Genomic DNA, 20,724 nt, shown 5'->3' with positions numbered 1-20,724 from the left:
CCAATGCACAGAGTCTCGCCTCTTAGCTTGGCTGATAGATGCCCTGGTGGTACCACCAGGCGCATCCATCACCCCCATGGTCCGCCCGAGGGCTACCATGGGGGAATGGAGCTCACCGTCCAGGTTGGCAGCAAAGCGTATCTGCATGCCTCATAGCTCCTCTTCCTCGTCAGCAACTTCCACACCGAACAGATGTCTGTTCGGTCAGTCACAGATATCCCCATGAGTTTACATCTTGCATCCTAGAATGTGAATAGCCTCCACTATAGTGGAGCATGTGGTTCCAAGAAGTTGATTGTCTGGCAGGAGCTGCAGCCTGCCCTTGCCGGACAGATCAACATCTTACTTATACAGGAGCACAAGCTCACTCCCGCCCAAGCCCAACAAGTAGGGAAGGTACTCCCAGGCAGTTCACACACTTACTAGGAGTACGCCATCGACGCCCACGGCAAGAGTGGAGGCGTATGCATCTCTATTGGCCTGAGCCTCACCGCCTGTGTACAAGACCACGGGATGATCATGGCAAGGAGGGTTCTATGGATCAGATTGAATATTGGGGACTCGTGCCTTGGAGTTCTCAATGCCTATGCCCCTACTGAGGTTAAGCCACGCAGCAGGTTCTGGGTGAAGATCGCAGCATGACTCCCAAAGATGGACTCCTGGATTGTTGGAGAAGACTTCAACAATCTAGAGGCCTTAGAGGACCAGCAGGGTAGAGGCAAAAACTACCAGGGCATGGCTAGGGAAGAGCAGGAGGCATGGGAGGTCTTCCTAGTGGAAGTAGGAGCACGTGATGCTTGGAGAGACCCAGCTTTCCACAGGAGGGAGAGATCGTTGGATTTCTCTTGGGGATACAGGCGGCTAGACGGAGTCCTGCTAGAGCGGCTGAACAAGTTCTATGTGGAAGAGTGGGGATGCTCTCGCGGAGACCAGGTAGGGCAGTTGGCGGGCACCACTTTGTCCGATCACTACCTGGTTCTCCTGACACTTGACCCCCCACCATCTGCGCTAGATACGCGATCCTGTCGGATCCCTGACTCGATCTACAGGAGGGAGGAGGTGAAGAGATAGATTGAGCAGATCTGGACTAGGAAATGGGACAAGAGGGACCGGATCGCAGAAGAATTTGCGGAGGTCCTAGTCGAGTCGAGCAATATCTGCCAGGAGGCAGCCTTACAGGCCAAGCAGCAGAGCTAGGAGGAGGAGAGAGCACTCTGACGGGACCTAGCAGCCACGCAGAGATTACTACATGAGGCACAAGGGGATCCCATCCTCCACGCACAAGAGGTGCATGCACGAGCAGCCTTTGCTGGCCTAGAGGACAAGCGCTCAGAGCTCTCATTCCGTACCTCGGCAACATTCTGGGTGCAGAAAGGAGACACAATGTGCAATGAATTTTTCGTAGTGCATCAACCCTGCACTTCAAGAGAGCAGATACGCAGTCTTCGAGATCAATATGGGAGGACTCGTTCTAGCTCAGATGAGGTGGAGATTAACACCGACTACTACAAGCGCCTGTTCCAGCAGGAGACAGCTTCAACTAGAGGACAACGATGTAGACAGTAGGTCTGGGATCACATCCCATCCCTCGTCACAAAGGAGATGGGACACTCCCTCCTAGCCCCCTTCACAGAGAAGGAACTAGAGGAGGCTTTCCATACACAGGACGGGCAGAAATGCCCAGGAGAGAATGGCCTCTCTAAGGCCTTTTTCACTACCTACTGGGAGGTGGTGAAGAACCCCTTACTGCTAGCCTTCCAGGAGATTTTCACTTCTGGATGAATGCCAAGGGGTCTTTCGGCAAGTCTTATCAGTCTCCTCCCCAAAGGGAGAGACCGGTTGTAGCTATCCCAGTGGAGACCAATCACCTTGTTGTCAGTGGCCTTTAAGGCATTGGCAAAGATGATTGGTAGGCGACTCCACCCTATGCTTCCAGACATCATTCATGACACACAGTCACGCTTAATCCAGGATAGGAGCATCCTTGACAATGTCTTCACTTTCTTTGAGGCGACAGAATGGGCCCAACATAGTGGTCAGGGATTGGTTGTACTACTCCTGGATTTCAAGAAGGCCTATGACAAGGTGGAATGGGACTTCTTAGAGGGCACTACGGTGAGGTTGGGCTTCCCCCAGGCATGGATCCGTGGGGTCTCAGCACTTTAAAAATTGGTCACCAGCAGGGTTCTCATAGGCGGCAAGCAAGGGGAGGAGTTTCAACTCGAGAGATCAGTCCGGCAGGGCTACACCCTAGCCCCGTACCTGTTTCTACTCTTTGTAGAGGCGATGTCTCACTTCCTCAGGTCACGTGTGAGCGGGTTACGCGGCCTCCGACTTCCAGTGAGAGAGGAGATGGAGCTGTTAGACTCAGAGTATGCAAATGATACAACACTCTACGTAGAGGATGATGAGTTGATGCTAGAGAGAGTGAGACTAGCTCTCGAGGTGTTCTGTACTGCAGCGGGAGTGAAAATCAACTGGCGAAATTCGGTTAGTTTCCTTACAGACCCAGACTCTAGCACAAAGTGGGGTGTTCACTTGGGATCTAGATGGGTGTGCAGAGGGCAAACTGTCTGTTACCTAGGGTTCCAGGTGGGACTCGACATCACTCCCACCCAACAGTTTCTTCCAGTCCTTGACTCTATTCGGAGGAAGCTAACCTAATGGAGTATCACTTGCCTTTCCCTAGCAAACCAAGCCCTAGCAGGCCAAGCCCTAGTGATTAACCAGGTCCTCCTAGCAACAGCTTGGTACATCGCCTCATATTGGTGCTTTGCCTCGTCCTATGTAGTACAGCTTCGCCGCCTAGTGTGAAACTTCCTCTCGGCTAGGTCAGACGGCTCCAGGAATTCTTGGGCCAAGGTGGCGTGGGCGACCATCATCTAGCATTGGTTAGAGGGAGGGCTACGAATCATAGATCCAGAGTATCAGAGTATGGGCAAGCTAGTAGTTTGCGGCCTCACACCAAGAGGACAAACCTAGAAAGTCCTATTGCAGGAGGGTCTCTAGGAGTGTAGACCGAGGATTGGCGATGTCTAGAAGCCGTCCCTGAGATGGACCTTCATAACAGCCCAAATCACCCCTTCCCCCCCTGAGATCCCCCTTCCTACCCAATTTGCTTCGTGTGTGGCAAGGCCTCCATAAGGCCCTAATTCAGAGCCCCACAGGCTGCCACGAGGAGATAGACCGCCAGCCGGTGATCTAGAACCCCCACGTCAAAGATCGGAAGGGGATACAGATTGGTGAGCGCCCCCACGGTCTCTAGGAGTGTAGACCGAGGATTGGCGATGTCTAGAAGCCATCCCTGAGATGGACCTTCATAACAGCCCAAATCAACCCCCCCCCCCCCTCTGAGATCCCCCTTCCTACGCAATTTGCTTCGTGTGTGGCAAGGCCTCCATAAGGCCCTAATTCAGAGCCCCACAGGCTGCCACGAGGAGATAGACCGCCAGCCGGTGATCTAGAACCCCCACGTCAAAGATCGGAAGGGGATACAGATTGGTGAGCGCCCCCACATCCAGTGGGCTGGGTGGGAAGCCAGCCCCCGACTCGTACCATCAGGACATGGCGGGAGGTGCATAGGATGATGGACGAGGGGGTGTAGCAACGGGCATTAGGTTGCCAGAGAAGAGTAGAGCTGAGGAGAAGGGAGATAGACGCAGCTATACCTCAAGAGTGGCTTGCCCCCCTGAGACGAGAGTCGATAGAGCCCAGGGAGGTATGGGCCGCCAAGTTCTCACCAGCAGGTATCCCCCTATAGGTGGCAGGTAGAGTGGGAGGCGCCCCACATGGGACTTTCTTCACCGTACAAGGGAGGGGGCGTCTGGCCCTTGACAAAAGGCAGCAGGATGAGGGGATAGTTGTCCTTCCATGGAGGAGGAGGAGGAGGATGGTTGACCCTCAAGGGAAGACATGGCGGCTGGACCCTTATGTCTTCTGGGGGGAGACTGTCTATTACCTAGGGTTCCAGGTGGGACTCGACATCGCTCCCACCCAACAGTTTCTTCCAGTCCTTGACTCTATTCAGAGGAAGCTACCCCCTAGCCCCGTACCTGTTTCTACTCTTTGTAGAGGTGATGTCTCACTTCCTCAAGTCACGTGTGAGCAGGTTACGCGGCCTCCGACTTCCAAGGAGAGAGGAGACGGAGCTGTTAGACTCAGAGTATGCAAATGATACAACACTCTACGTAGAGGATGATGACTTGATGCTGGAGAGAGTGAGACTAGCTCTCGAGGTGTTCTATACTGCAGCGGGAGTGAAAATCAACTGGCGAAATTCGGTTAGTTTCCTTACACGCCCAGACTCTAGCACAAAGTGGGGTGTTCACTTGGGATCTATATGGGTGTACAGAGGGCAAACCGTCTGTTACCTAGGGTTCCAGGTGGGACTCGACATCACTCCCACCCAATAGTTTCTTCCAGCCCTTGACTCTATTCGGAGGAAGCTAACCTAATGGAGTATCGCTCGCCTTTCCCTAGCAGGCCAAGCCCTGGTGGTTAACCAGGTCCTCCTAGCAACGGCTTGGTACATCGCCTCATGTTGGTGCTTCGCCTCATCCTATGTAGTACAGCTTCGCCGCCTAGTGTGAAACTTCCTCTCGGCTAGGTCAGACGGCTCCAGGAATTCTCGGGGCCAAGGTGGCGTAGGCAACCATCATCTGGTATCAGTCAGAGGGAGGGCTGCGGATCATACATCCAAAGTATCAAAGTATGGGCAAGCTAGTAGTTCGCGGCCTCACACCAAGAGGACACGCCTGGAAGGTCCTATTGCAGGAGGGTCTCTAGGAGTATAGACCAAGGATTGGCGGTGTATAGAGGCCGTCCCTGGGATGAATCTTCACGACAGCCCAGATCACCCCCCCCCCCCCAGATCCCCCTCGTACGCAGTTTGCTTCATGTGTGGCAAGACCTCCGTTAGGCCCTAATTCAGAGCCCCATAGGCTGCCACGAGGAGATAGACCACCAGCCGATGATCTGGAACCCCCACATTAGAGATCGGAAGGGAATACAGATTGGTGAGCGCCCCCACATCCAATGGGCTGGGTAGGAGGCCGGTCCCCCAACTCGTACCATCAGGACATGGCGGGAGGTACACAGGATGATGGACGAGGGGGTGTTGCAACAGACATTAGGTTGCCAGAGAAGAGTAGAGCTGAGGAGAAGGGAGATAGACGCAGCTATACCTCAGGAGTGGCTTGCCCCTCTGAGACGAGAGTTGATAGAGCTCATGGAGGTATGGGCCGCCAAGTTCTCACCAACACATATCCCCCTATAGGTAGCAGGTAGAGTGGGAGGCGCCCCACATGGGACTTTCTTCACTGTATAGGAGAGGGGGCGTCTGGCCCTTGACAAAGGGCAGCAGGATGAGGGGATAGTTGTCCTTCCATGGAGGAGGATTCGGATGGTTGACCTTTAAGGGAAGACATGGCAGATGGACCCTTATGTCTTCTGGGAGGAGCTCAGGGAGTGGCGCCTCTGGATCTAGGAGAGCAGGTCACTTGGTGAGTTGGAGTGGGATCTGTGAGAGTGGCTATGGCCGGCCATTGCGGTCCCCAAGAAGCCACAAAGGTTCCCGGAGTAACAACCAAGATTGGCACACACGTAGTGATGCAGGAGGACATGGATTGAGCGCCGTTACATAGCAAGCACTAGACAGAGCACAACATCACGGAGGCTTTCCGACAGACCTTTTGGCACCACCTATGGGATAGTTGGAGGCCGAGAAGGGTGTCATATTTCTTATGGCTGGTGGCACATGGAGGTCTGGCAATGGGAAGTTGGCTAGCCCAAATACAGGAGGGAGGTTGTAAGCGCTGCACATAGCAGCCTCTGGAAACTCCAAAGCATTGCCTTTGGTCGTGTGAGGCGGCGCAGCTCGTGTGGAGAGAAGCATGCCGCATCCTCTGCCGTATAGCACCCAGCCTTGGATGTATCTCATGGAGAGCTTTCTACTGGCAAGCAGTCAACCATGGCTGTCATCTTCTGTATGAGGCTGGGACGGAGGACACGATATTCATTATTGAGGAAGAATCGTATGCAATGGTCAGTTTGGAGGCTTTACCCATCTGCCAGGTACTGGAGCCCACAAGAGACCGTTTGGAGGTATGGGAGATCATAGGGAGTCTTACAGGATAGCATATCTAGAAGGCGCGGTGTCAAGAGGCTTTTAGCAGAGAGAGACTTTCAGCACATACGACCTTAGCAAAACTCTGGACCTCTATCATCCACTCCCTCCGCGGCCGATGGGACCAAGTGCAGGGCGAGTCTAGAGCTCGTCAAGAGCTCTGTTCTCATTTCATGCGCACTTGGGACGGCCAAGACTTGTTTTTTGTATTGCAGGCAGGCAGCCCAAGATGGCGATACACCCCTCCGCCCCCCCCCCCCCCTTCCATGGCTTCTTGCCCCCATCCCCCCTAGACCACCCTGAGAGACTTGTATATTTGATATATGTGTGACTCTGCATCAGCTCCAACTAGTCTGTTGAGCAAGAGCACTTACTTGTATTCAGGGGTTTTTACTGAAGTGATATAATTAGCCACACTTTATTTGAAAAAAAAAACCAAAGCAGGACATCTGGAGGAGCTCTTCGGCATTGCTTCAGCAGACAGTTCAATACCTGTAGGATTAGCAGCCATGGTCAGCCTGTGAAGGTTCAAATTAGAGCCTACTCTCATCTTCGTTGATGTATGCCTATTGAGGCCTTGTGAGAGGGTTTTTTGGGACCCCTTTGAGCTCTCTTACCCTCATTGGTGCTCATCATTGCCCTCAGTCCTCCAGGACAGCAGCACGCAAATCATGCCATTTTTGCATACAGCCCTACACAGGTCGTGATCAGCATGTCCTCTTTCTTGGCAACCATTGGCCACTTACACAGTTCATTGGCAACTCCTAGATGCCAGCCATTGGTTCTTGGCCTTGATCTTTGACTTGGCATTGAGCTTAGAGCTACACACTCTCAGTCATTGGCAACTCCTAGATGCCAGCCATTGGTTCTTGGCCTTGATCTTTGACTTGGCATTGAGCTTAGAGCTACACACTCAGTCAGGGGCTTGAAATTATAGGTTTACAAGCTGGAAATATAGGGTAGCACCCTGTTTTGATGCCTCATGTTGTGATGCCTATTCGTGCTTGTTTGATGTTGGACACCTTGGGGATGTTTGCCTATTGATTGGCCATCATTTTGGCACTAATTTGAACCTTTGTTTGCTCAGTTTGGACAGAAATATGCTTGCTGCAATACACAGGGCTGAATGCATTTCACAGGGATTATATTATGCCTAATGCTTATGGCTACCATTTTGGGTGGTTTCTATGATGCATTGATGCCTACCATGGATGTTATGCACTTGAAGGTGATTATAGGGATGTTTTGAGCTTGGATTTGGACTTGCCAACATTGTCATTGGCTGTAGTAAAATTGCAGGTTGCAGGTACAATATCTCGGAGAGCATTTGGTACAAATTTATGCCTCCTATTGATGCCTTTGGGTACTGAATCATTGGCATATGCTTGGACAGTGATTGCACATGTTTTGTGCCTCAATTTTGGCTGAAATATATCAACTTTTGCAAATATTTTCATGCTATATACTGTGGATAGCAGGTCTTACATGCAGAGAGGTTATCCAAAATGCTATCAAATGCTATTTGGTAATGTATTGATGTATGGTTTTGAGCCCATATGCCTGGCTATACTTGGACATGATCAGTGGGTGGTATTAAGACAAAGGTTTCAAAAATATTGCTGGTTGGTGCTTGTCTTTCATCTTAGTCATTTGCGTGATAAGTTGGGCTTGTATTTGGTGACATTTGAGCCAGCTTTGGGCCATAACCATGGCTGATAGCAATGATAGCAGCAACCTTTTGCACATCAAGAAGCTTGAGGGTACACATAACTTTGCCATATGGCAGAAGCAGTGCTACAATGTCTTAGTGCAAAAGAAACGGGTGAAGCCCATTAAGACAAAGGGGGTACAACCAAAAGACATAGAGGAAGAGGATTAGGAAGATTCTAGATGAGTTTGCACGCTCTACAATAGAGCTTTCAGTTTTAGACTCTTCGTTGTTTAGAGAACTTGGATTCTACCTATGCTATGTGGACTAGACTTGAGGAGCTGTATGCTTAGAAGATTGCTGCTAGCAAGGTTTATTGCATAGTACGGGGGAGTTTCGGAAACCGGGGAAACGGAAACAGAAAAAACCGGAGTTTCAGAGTTTCGACCAACAATATGTACCCAAATTTCATACAAAACTTTGACTCTTCATGTCATATGATTGAAATCGTGATTTATTACACATGTCACGACTCAGGAGTGAAGATTGAGCAGTCAAGACTGAGGACTCAATGGTTGAAACTTGAGACAGTTTAACACAATTAAGACTCAATTTTCAAAACTTAAGGTAACAAAATGATTTATAATTTACGACTCATGAATCATCTATGATCTAAAGAGCACTGAAGACTGACATCAAGAACAATGCAACAAGAATCAAGATGCATAATAAGTGAAATCAAGATACAATGATACATGTAACTATGTCATATGAATAATCTATCAAAACTCCAAAGTCCAGTGAGACTATAAGTATCAACATCAATGAACAACTGGCAACTGTAGTCTAGACTCTGCACTACTAAACTGACTCTAGTGTATCGAGTCATGATCCGGACTTGAGGATCTATGCACCATCTCCTCGTCCGACTTCGAGGACCCTAATTGAGAAGTTGATGAAGCAGCATCAATCTCAACCTCAAACTCTGGCTTTGACTTTGCGTGTGATGAATGACCACGTGTGGCCCTTGCTCTAATCCTACCCTATGCACAAGTCTCATCCACCGGTATTGATAGCTCCTCATAGAGCATGGAGTAAATATCCCACTTCTCTTGTGCTATCTGTGGAATATCATGCACATTCTCTATATCAATCTTGTCAACATTCACCTGTACAGGTGAAAAGACAAAGATATACCATATGAGAGAATATTCAACATGTTCAATGTTCATACGTATCACAATTTACAATCCAACTTCCAAGCAAATTAGCAATGTCAAGTGTCAAGGTTAAAAAGTTAATTATACATAATACTAATCATTACCAATTTACCTATGAAGACTCAAGGGACAGAGCAGTCCTCTCAAGAAGCTGGAGATTGCAATGGCAAAACACTAAACGCTCCAGCTAGGCAGTTGTGACTCTCAGCAAACCCTGAACTACAATCTTATGAGAGGACCCAAATGGCAATGCGTTTCTATTCGAATTTAAGAAATTGAGCTTAAGTAACTGGCAATTGCTAATATGCAAGCCACAAAATCAACATTTGAGTAGGCAATAGATTATAGAACCTGTTATCTAGGTTGCATAATACATTAGATAATCAAGATTCCAAATATAAAAGTCACCAGTCACATACCAAAGTAGGAGCACAATTGTCGTATTTCTCTCACCAAGAGACAAGCTAAAGCTGTATCACTCAGAGCCTAGCTGTGGGTCGCGGCCAAAATGAAGAGAATGATTGCGGAATGTCAACAAATCATCCTCTACTCTCATCCCCTGTGAGGTGCCTCATGTACTCCATGAAGCCCTCCTCTAACTCCTCACTAGTGTACTGCTCCTCACTGCACCAAAGGGAATGCAAGATATGTGCGACAGCATGGATAGGTTTAAGGAACCAATCCCATCGTGCATTCCACACTGCCCGAATCTCATCAACCCTTCAGAGCAAAAGATGATGGATCATACATAAAACAAGTTAAAAACTTAGAAATTAAAATAATAATCAATCATCAAGGAGTCGTTAATACCAAATAATCACATGTGTAAAAGTTAATAAAAACTTACTTGTCTTGGGGTAAAAAGCTGTTGCAAGAAGCAAGGCCTCGCCAATTTTATCCATATACTCATATAGAAGGCCCACAGTACTCCCCTCCATATCAATGATATGCAATATAGTGTAAATAGAAGTGAGACTTTTTACCAATGCCTCTGCCTCAATCCACCAACTCTCATTTAAAATATTGCACCTAAAAGCAAGAGCCTTTGGAGACTCTCTCTCACTCTATGTGAGCCATTCCTACCATGCAATGGTCCGTATCAAATTTGGACGGACCCGTATCAACCTCTCAAATATAATAAACATATAAGCAAATCTAGTGGTAGAGGACTTTAATAGCTCAAGTGTGCTATTGGCTCAAAACATGCTTGTGACAGATAGCCTCTTCTTCACAAATCTTACCATGCTTGTTGCTATCTTAAAAATGTCATCCACCTAAGATATTTACCCAATATCTTCAATAAGCAAGTCAAGGCAAAGGGATACACATGGAGTCTATACTATCCTTGGAAACTCCTCCTCAAGCATACATCCCATAGACACACAATTGCTTCCATTATCTATCATCACCTGCATCACATTTTGACTCCTACATCCATGATGACCTATGACATGTGCTCCCAAAATGAAAACTCCTATGATAGTAAAACATGAAGCAGAAGCATCAAAGGCCTTAATGAACATGGTGCCTTTATATGAAAACACCAAAACATTGTAAATATTCCTTCGGCGCATATCTAACCATCCATTGCATAATATTATGCATCCATATTTTACCCATGTCTCCTTCAAGGGCTCCAATTGAGCCTCTATGAATGCTTTCTCCTTTCGAAGATCCCGTGTGTATAATGCATCCTACGGATGGGCCTTCCCACTCACACCCTATACGGCTCACTGCCCTGATTGTCTTCTTTCATTGATACGTAGTGGCCACATTGAAAGGGATAGCACACCAAATGAATAAGCATGTGAGTTCCCTAGTTGTCTCCATAATTGTCTGCCTCTAAAGTCCTGCATAGACACTTGCACCATGCAAGGAGCCCTTTTGTCTACCACCGGTAGAAGATGGCAACAGGGTCCTTTTTGCACTTGAACCCAATATGGATAAGGATGCACTTCTTTTTAATGGGCCACTGGCACCTTCAATTTGGCTAGTGCCACTAGGCCCACTGGCCTCTCCTTGCCCCACTTGTGCTTCATTAGCCCGATGTAGTGTTGGATAAAAGGATTCATCCTCTTCAAGCTCAACACCCATACGCTTTCGGTGCCAAAGATGGAGACTTACCGTTACTTCTGCCAGCACATTTGCGCAAGGCCTGATGTCTTGGTTGGGAACATGTGCCAAGTAGTCTTTTACGCGCATTACGCTCCCCAATTTCTCCAATCCACAATAGTTGCATTGCCACTTCTTTGATCCGCCAAAGCCCTCGTATCCCTTGATTGGAGTGACGTGCCTTCAATATGGATCCAACGCCGTGATATGATGATTAGCCTTTAGATAATGGATTATGAAAAGAAGAAGAAAAAGCAGAAGGTAATGGATTATGGAAAGAAGAAGATCATGATGATGATGATGATGAGGAAGAGGAGGAGGCAGGAGCTAAGGTGTGCCACGGGACTCGAAAGCTGGAGTGAAAGCACTGCCGCCAATTGAGAGCTGGAGTCTCCTGAATCAAATTGGGATCGCGAATCTGGCACGCTAGATAACCCAGCCCCAAAATGGACTGCAAGATCCCGAAACGGCGATCTACGATTTCTGATCCGGTTCGTTTTGGGGCTGTTGAAATTGTGTAAGGTACACTGGTTTATTGGCTAAAGAAATTGATGAACCTTCACATGAAGGAAGGTACAGCCATGTCTATATATCTCAATGAGTTTAACTCAATTTTCAACCAACTAGTTACTTTGAAGTTTAACATTGACAATGAATTCAAAGCCACTTTCCTACTATGCACTTTGCTTGATAGCTGGGGTACATTCAGGACATCCATGAGTAACTCAAATACCATGCCAATGCACTCCGATGTGGGTAGCTCTTTGCTTATGGAAGAGCTGAATAGACAAAATAATGCAACCAGCAATTCTTCCAGTGCATTGCATACTAGAGGCAAATCCCAACAAAAGAGAAAATCTGAAAATAAAGGATACAGCAAGTCGGGAAAGATTAGAGTGCCATCATTGTGGCAAGGACACTTTACCTGTAACTGCTATAAGTGGAAGAAAGAGAATGGAAATGGTAAAAAAACTGATGATAGCAAGGATGAGGAAAAGGATAGCCTATTTGCAAAGAAGAGCAATGTCAAGATAGAGGAAATCAATGTAGTCAATCACGAGAGTGACAATGGCAATGATATGCTTTTTGGTTCTTCTTTTAGAGTACAATCTCTGATTGCAAATTTCGATGATGATATGTACATTTGGATTCTTAATTCAGGTGTTTCATTCCATGTAACACCACGCTGTGAGTGGTTCTCTGACTACAGTGATGGCAGACATGGCATTGTCCACTTGGGGGACAACTACGCATGTGATATTGCAAGGATTGGCAATGTACAATTGAAATTTTAGCATGGTTCATTGTTTACCTTACATCATGTGAGGCATATACCCCAACTTAAAAAGACCTTGATAAGCACAGGGCAGTTAGATGTCAAAGGCTATCACACTACTTTTAGGGATGGCAAATAGAAGATATGTAAGGAATCTAGAATCACTGCTAGAGGCTTTAAGAGTGGCACTCTGTATCCATTGCATGTATCTAGTGCGCGTGACCATGTAATCACCATAACCGAAATAGCCGAGTGTTTCTTTGTGGCATGACTGGTTGGGATACATGAGTCAAACTGGAATGAAAGTGCTTTCTTGTTTGGGTTATTTGCCGTGTTTGAGATATGCTGATTTTGACCATTGTGATCATTGTGTCTATGGTAAACATGCTCAAACATCACATAACAAGTCTCTTTTATTAAAATCTTCTCCCTTAGAGTTGGTACATTTAGATGTATGTCAAATGCCATGGTTGTCTCTAGGAGGAAAGAAGTACTTTATCACTTTAATGATGATGCTATACGCAAAGTATGGGTATATCCTAGATACATTATAAGGATGAGGCCTTGGATAAATTCAAGAAATTTCTGGCATTTGCTGAAAATATGACTGGTAAGACATTAAAATGTCTCGTTCTGACAATGGTGGGGAATACGGGTCTAAAGTCTTTCGGAACTTTTGTAATAGTAAAGGGATAAAGAGAGAGCTCATTGCCCCTCATAATCCACCCCAAAACAGTGTTGTAGAGCATATGAATAGGACCATTCAAGACGAGATCCATACTATGCTATCTCATGCTGCATTACCTCATGGATTTTGGGCAAAGCCAATTTATGACAGCCATACACATCAGTCACCAAATATGTCTTTGGGGGGAGAGAGTCCCTCAAGAAGTGTAGTCCAACAAGCCACCTTCGTAGGCTCATTTGAGAGTGTTTGGCTACGAGGCATCTGTGCACATTCACAAGGAAGAATGCAGCAACCTTGAGCCAAAGTCTTGTAAATGCATTTTCCTAGGATATGGTGACAAGGGTGAAATGGGATACAAATTACGAGGTCCCAAGAAAAGAAAAGTTATACACAGCAATGATGTTATCTTCCGGAAATACAACATGTATAAACAACCCAAAAAGACAAAGGAGGTCAAAAGGGTTGTATTCCGAAAAGAGGTACCTGTAGAATAGCAAAGAATGCCCATTGGACAGCAACAAATACCTACTATAAATGACCCTGAAAATGCAAGGAATGATGCTAATGGCTTTATTCTCTTGGTTTTGTACGTGGATGACATGTTGATTACAAGCAAGAATGTTCATGCTTTGGACACCTTGAAACAAAGCCTATACAACAATTTTGACATGAAGGATCTTGGTGAGGCAAATCATATTCTTGGGATGCGTATACTCAAGGATAGATCAAAGGAACTTCTCTATCTATCACAACAGCAGTATATCTCCAAGATTTTGCAACGCTTCAATATGGAAGGGGAAGGGGGGGAAGCGATTGGTGTACCATTGCCTCCATATGTGAAACTTAGTGCAAAGGACAGTCCTACATCTGATGATGAAAAGGCTAAAATGGCCAAGATTCCATATGATTCGGTTGTTAATAGCTTGATGTATGCTATGGTTACTACACATCCTACCATAGCATTTGCAATGGGAGTGGTTAGTAGGTATACGGCACATCCTAGCAAAAAGCATAGGAAAGCAGTGAAGGGTATCATGAGATACCTTAAGGACACAAAGAATTTGTGCATCTGCTTTGGAAAAAAAAAGGCATCTGTCATTGGCTTTATGGATGCAAACCATGCTCATCGTTCTAACTCCAAGAAGTCTACTTTAGGGTATGTATTCACCTCATAGTTACCTGGAACGAGGAACGGGAACGGGAATGGGAACGGGACCCCCTGGAACGGAGGAAACGTCCAAGGTGGGGGAACGGGAACGGGGGGAACGGCACATGTCTTAAGTGCCCCAAACATGCCGTGCATGACCAAGTTGCCCCAAAGAATGTCCCTCTAATTGCCCCAATACCCCTCAACGTTCCAAATTGACTCAAATGTCCCAAAATTGACTCGATTATCCCCATAGCTCCAAATTGCTCTGAATTGCCCCAATTATTCTAGTTTTCCTTGAAATTAGACAATATAAATGGATGATTACCTTGGAATTGAGAATAGGCTGAAATTTGATTGTGATTTGCAAGAGTTCATAATGCATCAAATTTGAACTTTACATGGACTCCTGATTGGCTTGTGGGTTGTCTTGACACTTTGAATATTCAAAGAGAGAGAGAGAGAGAGAGAGAGAGAGAGTTTAGTGTGTGCACATTAGGCGATGGATATGAGTGAACATTTGGTAGAAGGAGTGTGATACAAGCAAAAAGAAAAAACATGGAAAAATGTAAATTTCTGGTCAACAGGCCTGGAACGGCCGTTCCAAACAGGGAACGGCAGGGAGAACGGCAGGGAACGGTAGGGAATGGCCTTGGGAACGGCAAGAAACATTCCCTGGCCATTTCACCTCCTCCAAGGGTCTGGAACGCGTTAAACCATTCCTACAGGCCAGAACGGCCATTCCCTGTTTCTATGATTCACCTTCATAGGGAGATCAATCTCTTGGATATCCATGCTGCAGAAGTGTGTTGCATTGTCTACTACAAAGGCAAAGTATGTGACTGCCGCCGAGGCATGCAAGGAGGATTTATGGCTTTCATATCCGGTGGGAGAGCTTGGCATTACAGTGATTCCTATCCTCCATTGTGATAGTCAAAGTGCTATCATACTAGCATGGAATCTTGTCTTTCATGCAAAGACAAAGCACATGCAGGTGATGTATAATTTGATCAAGGATGTACTTGACAACAAGAGCATTAAGCTTAGCGGTTTGCTCATTGTTGCCAAATAATGGGAGTTGGATAGGTATAGGTGTTTTCAGTCTTGTACATACTTAGACTTAGTTGATTCTTTATTCTACCTTCAAGCATGCTGCCTTTAGGTGGGAGGTGGTTGGGAATAAAGGGCCACCATGCCTGCACCCTACACGGGTGTGAACATGTCCTTTGTGGGTATTGTACTCTATTTGATATATCTATCTGAAAAACCTAAAGAGGTACATGTCATTGTACCCACACATGAAGTGTCTGCTCTCCTCTCTCAACCTATTGCATCTCCATTGAAGCATAAAGGGAGCTCCATCTCAAATCCTTCACTTCACAACTAGTGCTAGCAAGATTGAAAGAGCCAAGATTCCTATTTATACTAGAGTTAAGGAGGTTAAGAGAAAGCTTCTAGATAAAGATGACATCATTAATGACATAAGCAATCAAATGTAAGCACTCATGCAAGAGCTCTTCTACTTCCAAAGCATCTTCCAAGTCCTTCTTAGGATCTCCTAGAACTTTCTTGAATTCTAAAGAATAGGTTTCAACTTCTGGAATATACTAGGTTTCTTGGTGTCCATGACAGGTAGGATGGGTGGGATTTGGAATTGACATGTGGATGGAATTGAAGTGAATGTAGTGGACAGACTTTATGTATTTGATGAAAATATGGGAAATTGAAATGTAGAGAAAGAAATGTGTAAAGATGAAACACCACTAGAAGAAGGAAAGATTCACCTCATTTTTCTTCTAATCACCTCTTCTAGTGTCAAAATACTATAATCTATCCTCTTCATGATTTAACCTAGTATCAACAAACTAAACAAACTGAAATTTATCTTCTTCATGACTTGGTCCAAAATCTTGCATGAGATAGGAGCAATGGAGAAAGGAGAAAATTTTACCTTGTTTACCTTTCACTGATAAAGATGGAGTTGGATGAACGAATGGTATGTTATCAATGTTTCCTTCTCCAATTGGGGGCCCATATTAATAGGTGGCTCCAATAGTTCTACAAGATCTTCAAATTTGTACACATCATCTAAAGTGACTTGGTCATAGTTACCTCCTAGAAGTTCTTGGACTTGATGCATGAGAATCAAGACATATTCAGCTTGAGAGATTTAATATGGTCGATACTATCCAAAGTAGTTAGTTGTATCTCTAGTTATGTCGAACTCCTTGGGAGCTAGGCCAGAATGTCACTCTTGTTCAGTCTTTGGCATTCTTACTTCTGTCCTAAACTATTCTCTTACTCCTTGGGAGATTGAATTGGTAATAAATAGTTTGAAGTCATCTTTCCCTCTACATTCTTACTTCTGTCCTAAACTATTCTCTCTTTGCTTGAACTATTGAATTCTTAGTGTTGAGTTGTTCATCCTACGTGCCTCTCTCTCTCATATCCCTTACTATATCTTCTCTGGATCTCATCTACCGTGGCTCTTGCATGCTGCAACACTAATGACAAGCTTAACAAACTTGATGATCTAACCTCAAGTGTGGTGATGATAGTTTGATTTGGGCAAAAGCAATGCTGGTACATCATTTCAGGATATGCCTTGCATCCTGAAAAGCCATCTCCTATACCCTCAAATATGGACAAAGACAACTAGGAGGAAGTAATCCTCAAGTAGGACAATGCAGATGCCAAGGCATACTCAACTCTCCTTCAATACATCTCTAAGGAAGTCCCTCCAATGGTTACCTCTTGCACGACATCTTTGAAGGTGTGGGAGAAGCTTAAGCTTATATACAAGACTATGTCGACCATGCAAGTTGTGACCCTATATGGCTAGTTGTAGACTATCTAGTTTAAGGCAATTAATAAGATTCAAACATTTCTTCTCAAGGCCATAGATCCAAGATCAGCTTCACAACATGCAATGCACCGTTCCCAAAGCCCATCTTGGGAAGACTACACTCTAGAAGCTACCTTTGAAGTTTGAAGGTGTTGCTTACGAGCTTAGAAATCAACCACATCTATCAATATTGATTATATGACCTCAATCTTGCTTGAGCATGAGACTACCTGCATTTAGAAGGGGGGTTACTATCTCGATCTAGAGACAAATCTTCAAATGATTTTACTACTTCAAAGAGGAGCGACAAGCAAAAGAAGAAAAAAAGTGAATGCTACCATTGGGGTAAGAACAGACATCTCTGAAAGGACTACAAAGAAACTACTAGCATTGTGGAAGGAGGAGGAGAAGAAGAAGAAGAAGGATAAGAACTTCTCTAATGAGTCGTCGCCCTCAAATTTCCACTCCAAAAGAGACCAAGGCCACACCCGCCTCTGCAGCTTTCTAGCTTTAATGGTGTTGTCATCCCTCATGTTCTCCAATGCCAAAGGAGTGTGAGTAGGTGGTGGTGGTAAGACATCCAAGAGTCATCCATATGCAGGTGTGGTAGCTTTCCGCATAATCAAGTACTAGGTCTAGCAAATTCAAACATTCGACTTAGTTTGTCTTTCAAGTTTATGATGGGAAGTTTGATAGAGAGTTGTCCTTGCTCCTAGTCAATTCTAACACGAGAGAACACTTTGGCAAGTTGGCCGAAGGTAGGGAATCCATGGTCTTGATAGTGCTTTTTGGGAGCTGGTTCATGACAAGGATCAAGATTCCATCGTTTCTACTCTCTCTAGTCAAAGATAAATATGATCAACATCAACATTCATGTCTTTTCAAGGCACCTTGGTGGTGGGTTGATCACCCACCACTACTCGGGTATCCATGGTCCCCTCTGACTATCATTGTTGGATGTACTATGCTGCACCCTTAATCATTCTACATTTTTTTATACTAATAACCCATGATCTAAGAGAGGGTGTTGGCATTGTACATATCTTGGGTCATGAAGCTCATAGGGAGAAGGCATTTTTCATCTAAGTTAGGTGCATTCCATGTTGACTGACCTGATTTCTAGCACATTTAATGAAGCCGACCTAATCATTTATTTGCATGTATTTAGCCTATATATTGGCTGCTCCTCTCCTCCACTGATCAATCAGTCATACAAGCACACTCTGTTTCCTACTCTAGAGAGTGCAGCACTCTGCTGGTTGCCAAAAGCCCATGCCTTTGTGCACACTATTGAGCCTTGGTATATGGATTCCATTTCTTGAGTCTATTCTCGTTGAGTTCATTGTATTCTTGCTGTTCTTTGTGTTTACAGCAGTTCTATCAGCTCCATCTCATTGCTTCCGTTGCTTCACACCATTCTGACATTGTCATCTTTAAAGAATGTTTTTGGCATTTGCCATGTACCCTTGCTTATAATCAGAGTGTTCCATTTTTCTAGTCTGCCACACTGCTAGGTTACACTTATTTTCCTTTTTTTGTGATCAAGATCCTGCAACCAGGGCACTATTTTGAGAGATTCCATGCCCACAAAATTCCATCCTTCATCGCTTAATTGTTCATCAAAACTTTGCAATCAACCTTGCTCACATCATCTAGCAAAGTTTCAGTAACAGTGAGCTGAGCATTCCTTCAGGCTATTTATTTTATTGCTGTTGTGATTACATGGTAACCTACCTCACATATGCCTCTGATCATATATCATCAAGCTCACTAGAGGCCCTGCTTGGACCTATGCTGTTGTGATTACGTGGAAACCTGTGTCACACATTGTTCTAATCATAGAAAATCAAGCTCACTAGAAGTCTTGCTTTGACCAAGTTCAGGTACACGCATGCACATAAAACGATCAATTTTAAAAGGAAATGCCTCAGATCACAAAAACCATGGCTTTACGCAAGCTTTTTCTCGAGAAGCAAGCAGTGCAATCTGCAGCAGATAGAATGCATGAGGTATTAACTCAACATCATTCCAAAGAGATCAGAAGTTCACAAAAGGTGGATGCAACAATAATTCCATCCATGCATCCACAGGCCTGCATAGTTAGGAAAAGCCCTGCATTCTAGAGTTATCCTGCACTTTCATGATGAACAAGCAAGGAAAGCTTCCCTTATCTCAGTCAGTCAGAATTTTTTTTCTGTCCTCTGTGGAATGATTGGTTCATTCAGGGATGTGACAATACATGGATAGATACCTCAAGGTTGAGGCATGTTAAAGTCCAAAGACAGTCAAAAAGAAATGGTAACACAACACGCCCCTGCTTACCTTCAAGTCCACATTTGATCGAGAGGCCAAGCAAGGACCGAATTTCTCATCCTTCTGAATAGCTCTCCACTTGCCTGGCCCATACTTCTCCACTCCAGCTCGAAGAGCAGCTTCTTCCTGGGGTGTCCATTTCTGCTTGATAACGCCAGCCTTCATCTTCTCAGTGGCCAGCCACGATCATCACCATGCTAGCAGAATCTTCCACGCACAAGGAAGCTTCTAGAAAGTCCTTGGAGCTTCTAGAAACCTGAGTGGTGAGGCAGGGCATGGAAGAAGGTGTTATTATGAAAATTGTGTGTGTGTGTGTGTGTGTGTGTGACAGAGAGAGAGAGAGAGAGAGAGAGAGAGAGAGAGGGTAAAGATGGATTAATCAGGATAAAGCTCAAATATCAAGAAACCAGGGGCCATGGCAGATGATGCAGTAGCACTATCATCAATCATGGGGAGTATGTCCATCACAATACCAATACAGTCACCCTTTCGTTGCAACCCATTGTACTGCTACAGTGTCTTTCTTTACTATTGTTGCAGATTCTAAAGCTGTTTTATTGTTTCTCACTTTCCTAGCAAAGGTCCCTTAGGGTTCAAAGATTACTCTCCACACTATTCCTAAGTTTCCCTCAAAAATACGGTATCTTCCCTTTAACATGTTGTTAATACATAGAGAAGGCACCTTATCTAGTCTCACGTTTTATCTGTGTTTTCTTAAAAATTTTGTGCCTAATTATATATTTCATTCGTTGTTTAATTATCTTGTCATGACTTATTTAGCTAGTTTGGAAGTTCTTCCGGCGTATCCTTTTCCTTGACCCAAACAAAAGGTAAAGCAACAAAATCGGCTCTTGCGCAAGCCATTATGTAGTAGACAAATATGTGGAATAACATTTTAAAGGAAGCAAGATCCATTGGCCATTCTCTTGCAAGAGTTTGGCCCTCCTCTATTCTTTGCCCTCTCTTGAAATCAAGGGTAAATCAAGGCAACCTACAGTTATTGTTGTACCATATTTACTTTACTAGTTATTGTTGTACCATATTTACTTTACTAGTACAAGCAAGCGCTTATGACATTCCACTGTCTTTTTATAATAATGTAATGCATATTTGGGAGATAAGTGAATATGAAGTTTCCATTTTAGAGAGAATAAGTAAAGCATCAAAACTTCATTTCAAATCATCCATATACACAAACAACCAACACCTATGCCTTTTACATTTTTTAACAATTTATGCTTTCACATCTATGAAGGACATTGCACTCGCTTACAACCTAATCATACATCTTTCATTTTTAAATAATTTATGCTACTGTATGTGTAAAGGATATATAATTTTTAAATAATCT

General features: G+C 44.8%; 1 protein-coding gene across 2 annotated transcripts in view; it reads right to left on the bottom strand.

Annotated features, from left to right (window-relative positions):
• Window positions 1-20,005, bottom strand: part of LOC148039984 (telomere repeat-binding factor 1-like) — a 111,027-nt gene extending 91,022 nt beyond the window's left edge. The window contains exon 1 of one of the 2 annotated variants that reach the window (XM_087695548.1): window positions 19,383-20,005. In XM_087695548.1, the coding sequence (XP_087551674.1) occupies window positions 19,383-19,538 (156 nt within the window). In that variant the 5' untranslated portion in view covers window positions 19,539-20,005. The remainder of the gene's footprint in view (window positions 1-19,382) is intronic. The other variant, XM_087695540.1, reaches the window with a different exon arrangement.
• Between the last annotated feature and the right edge of the window lie 719 nt (window positions 20,006-20,724).

Source organism: Lygodium microphyllum, chromosome 2 (assembly GCF_053477565.2).
Source record: "Lygodium microphyllum isolate KBCC chromosome 2, Lygodium_microphyllum_v1.1.10, whole genome shotgun sequence".
NCBI classification, from domain to species: Eukaryota; Viridiplantae; Streptophyta; class Polypodiopsida; order Schizaeales; family Lygodiaceae; genus Lygodium; species Lygodium microphyllum.
This window is presented reverse-complemented; position numbering and strand designations above follow the sequence as displayed.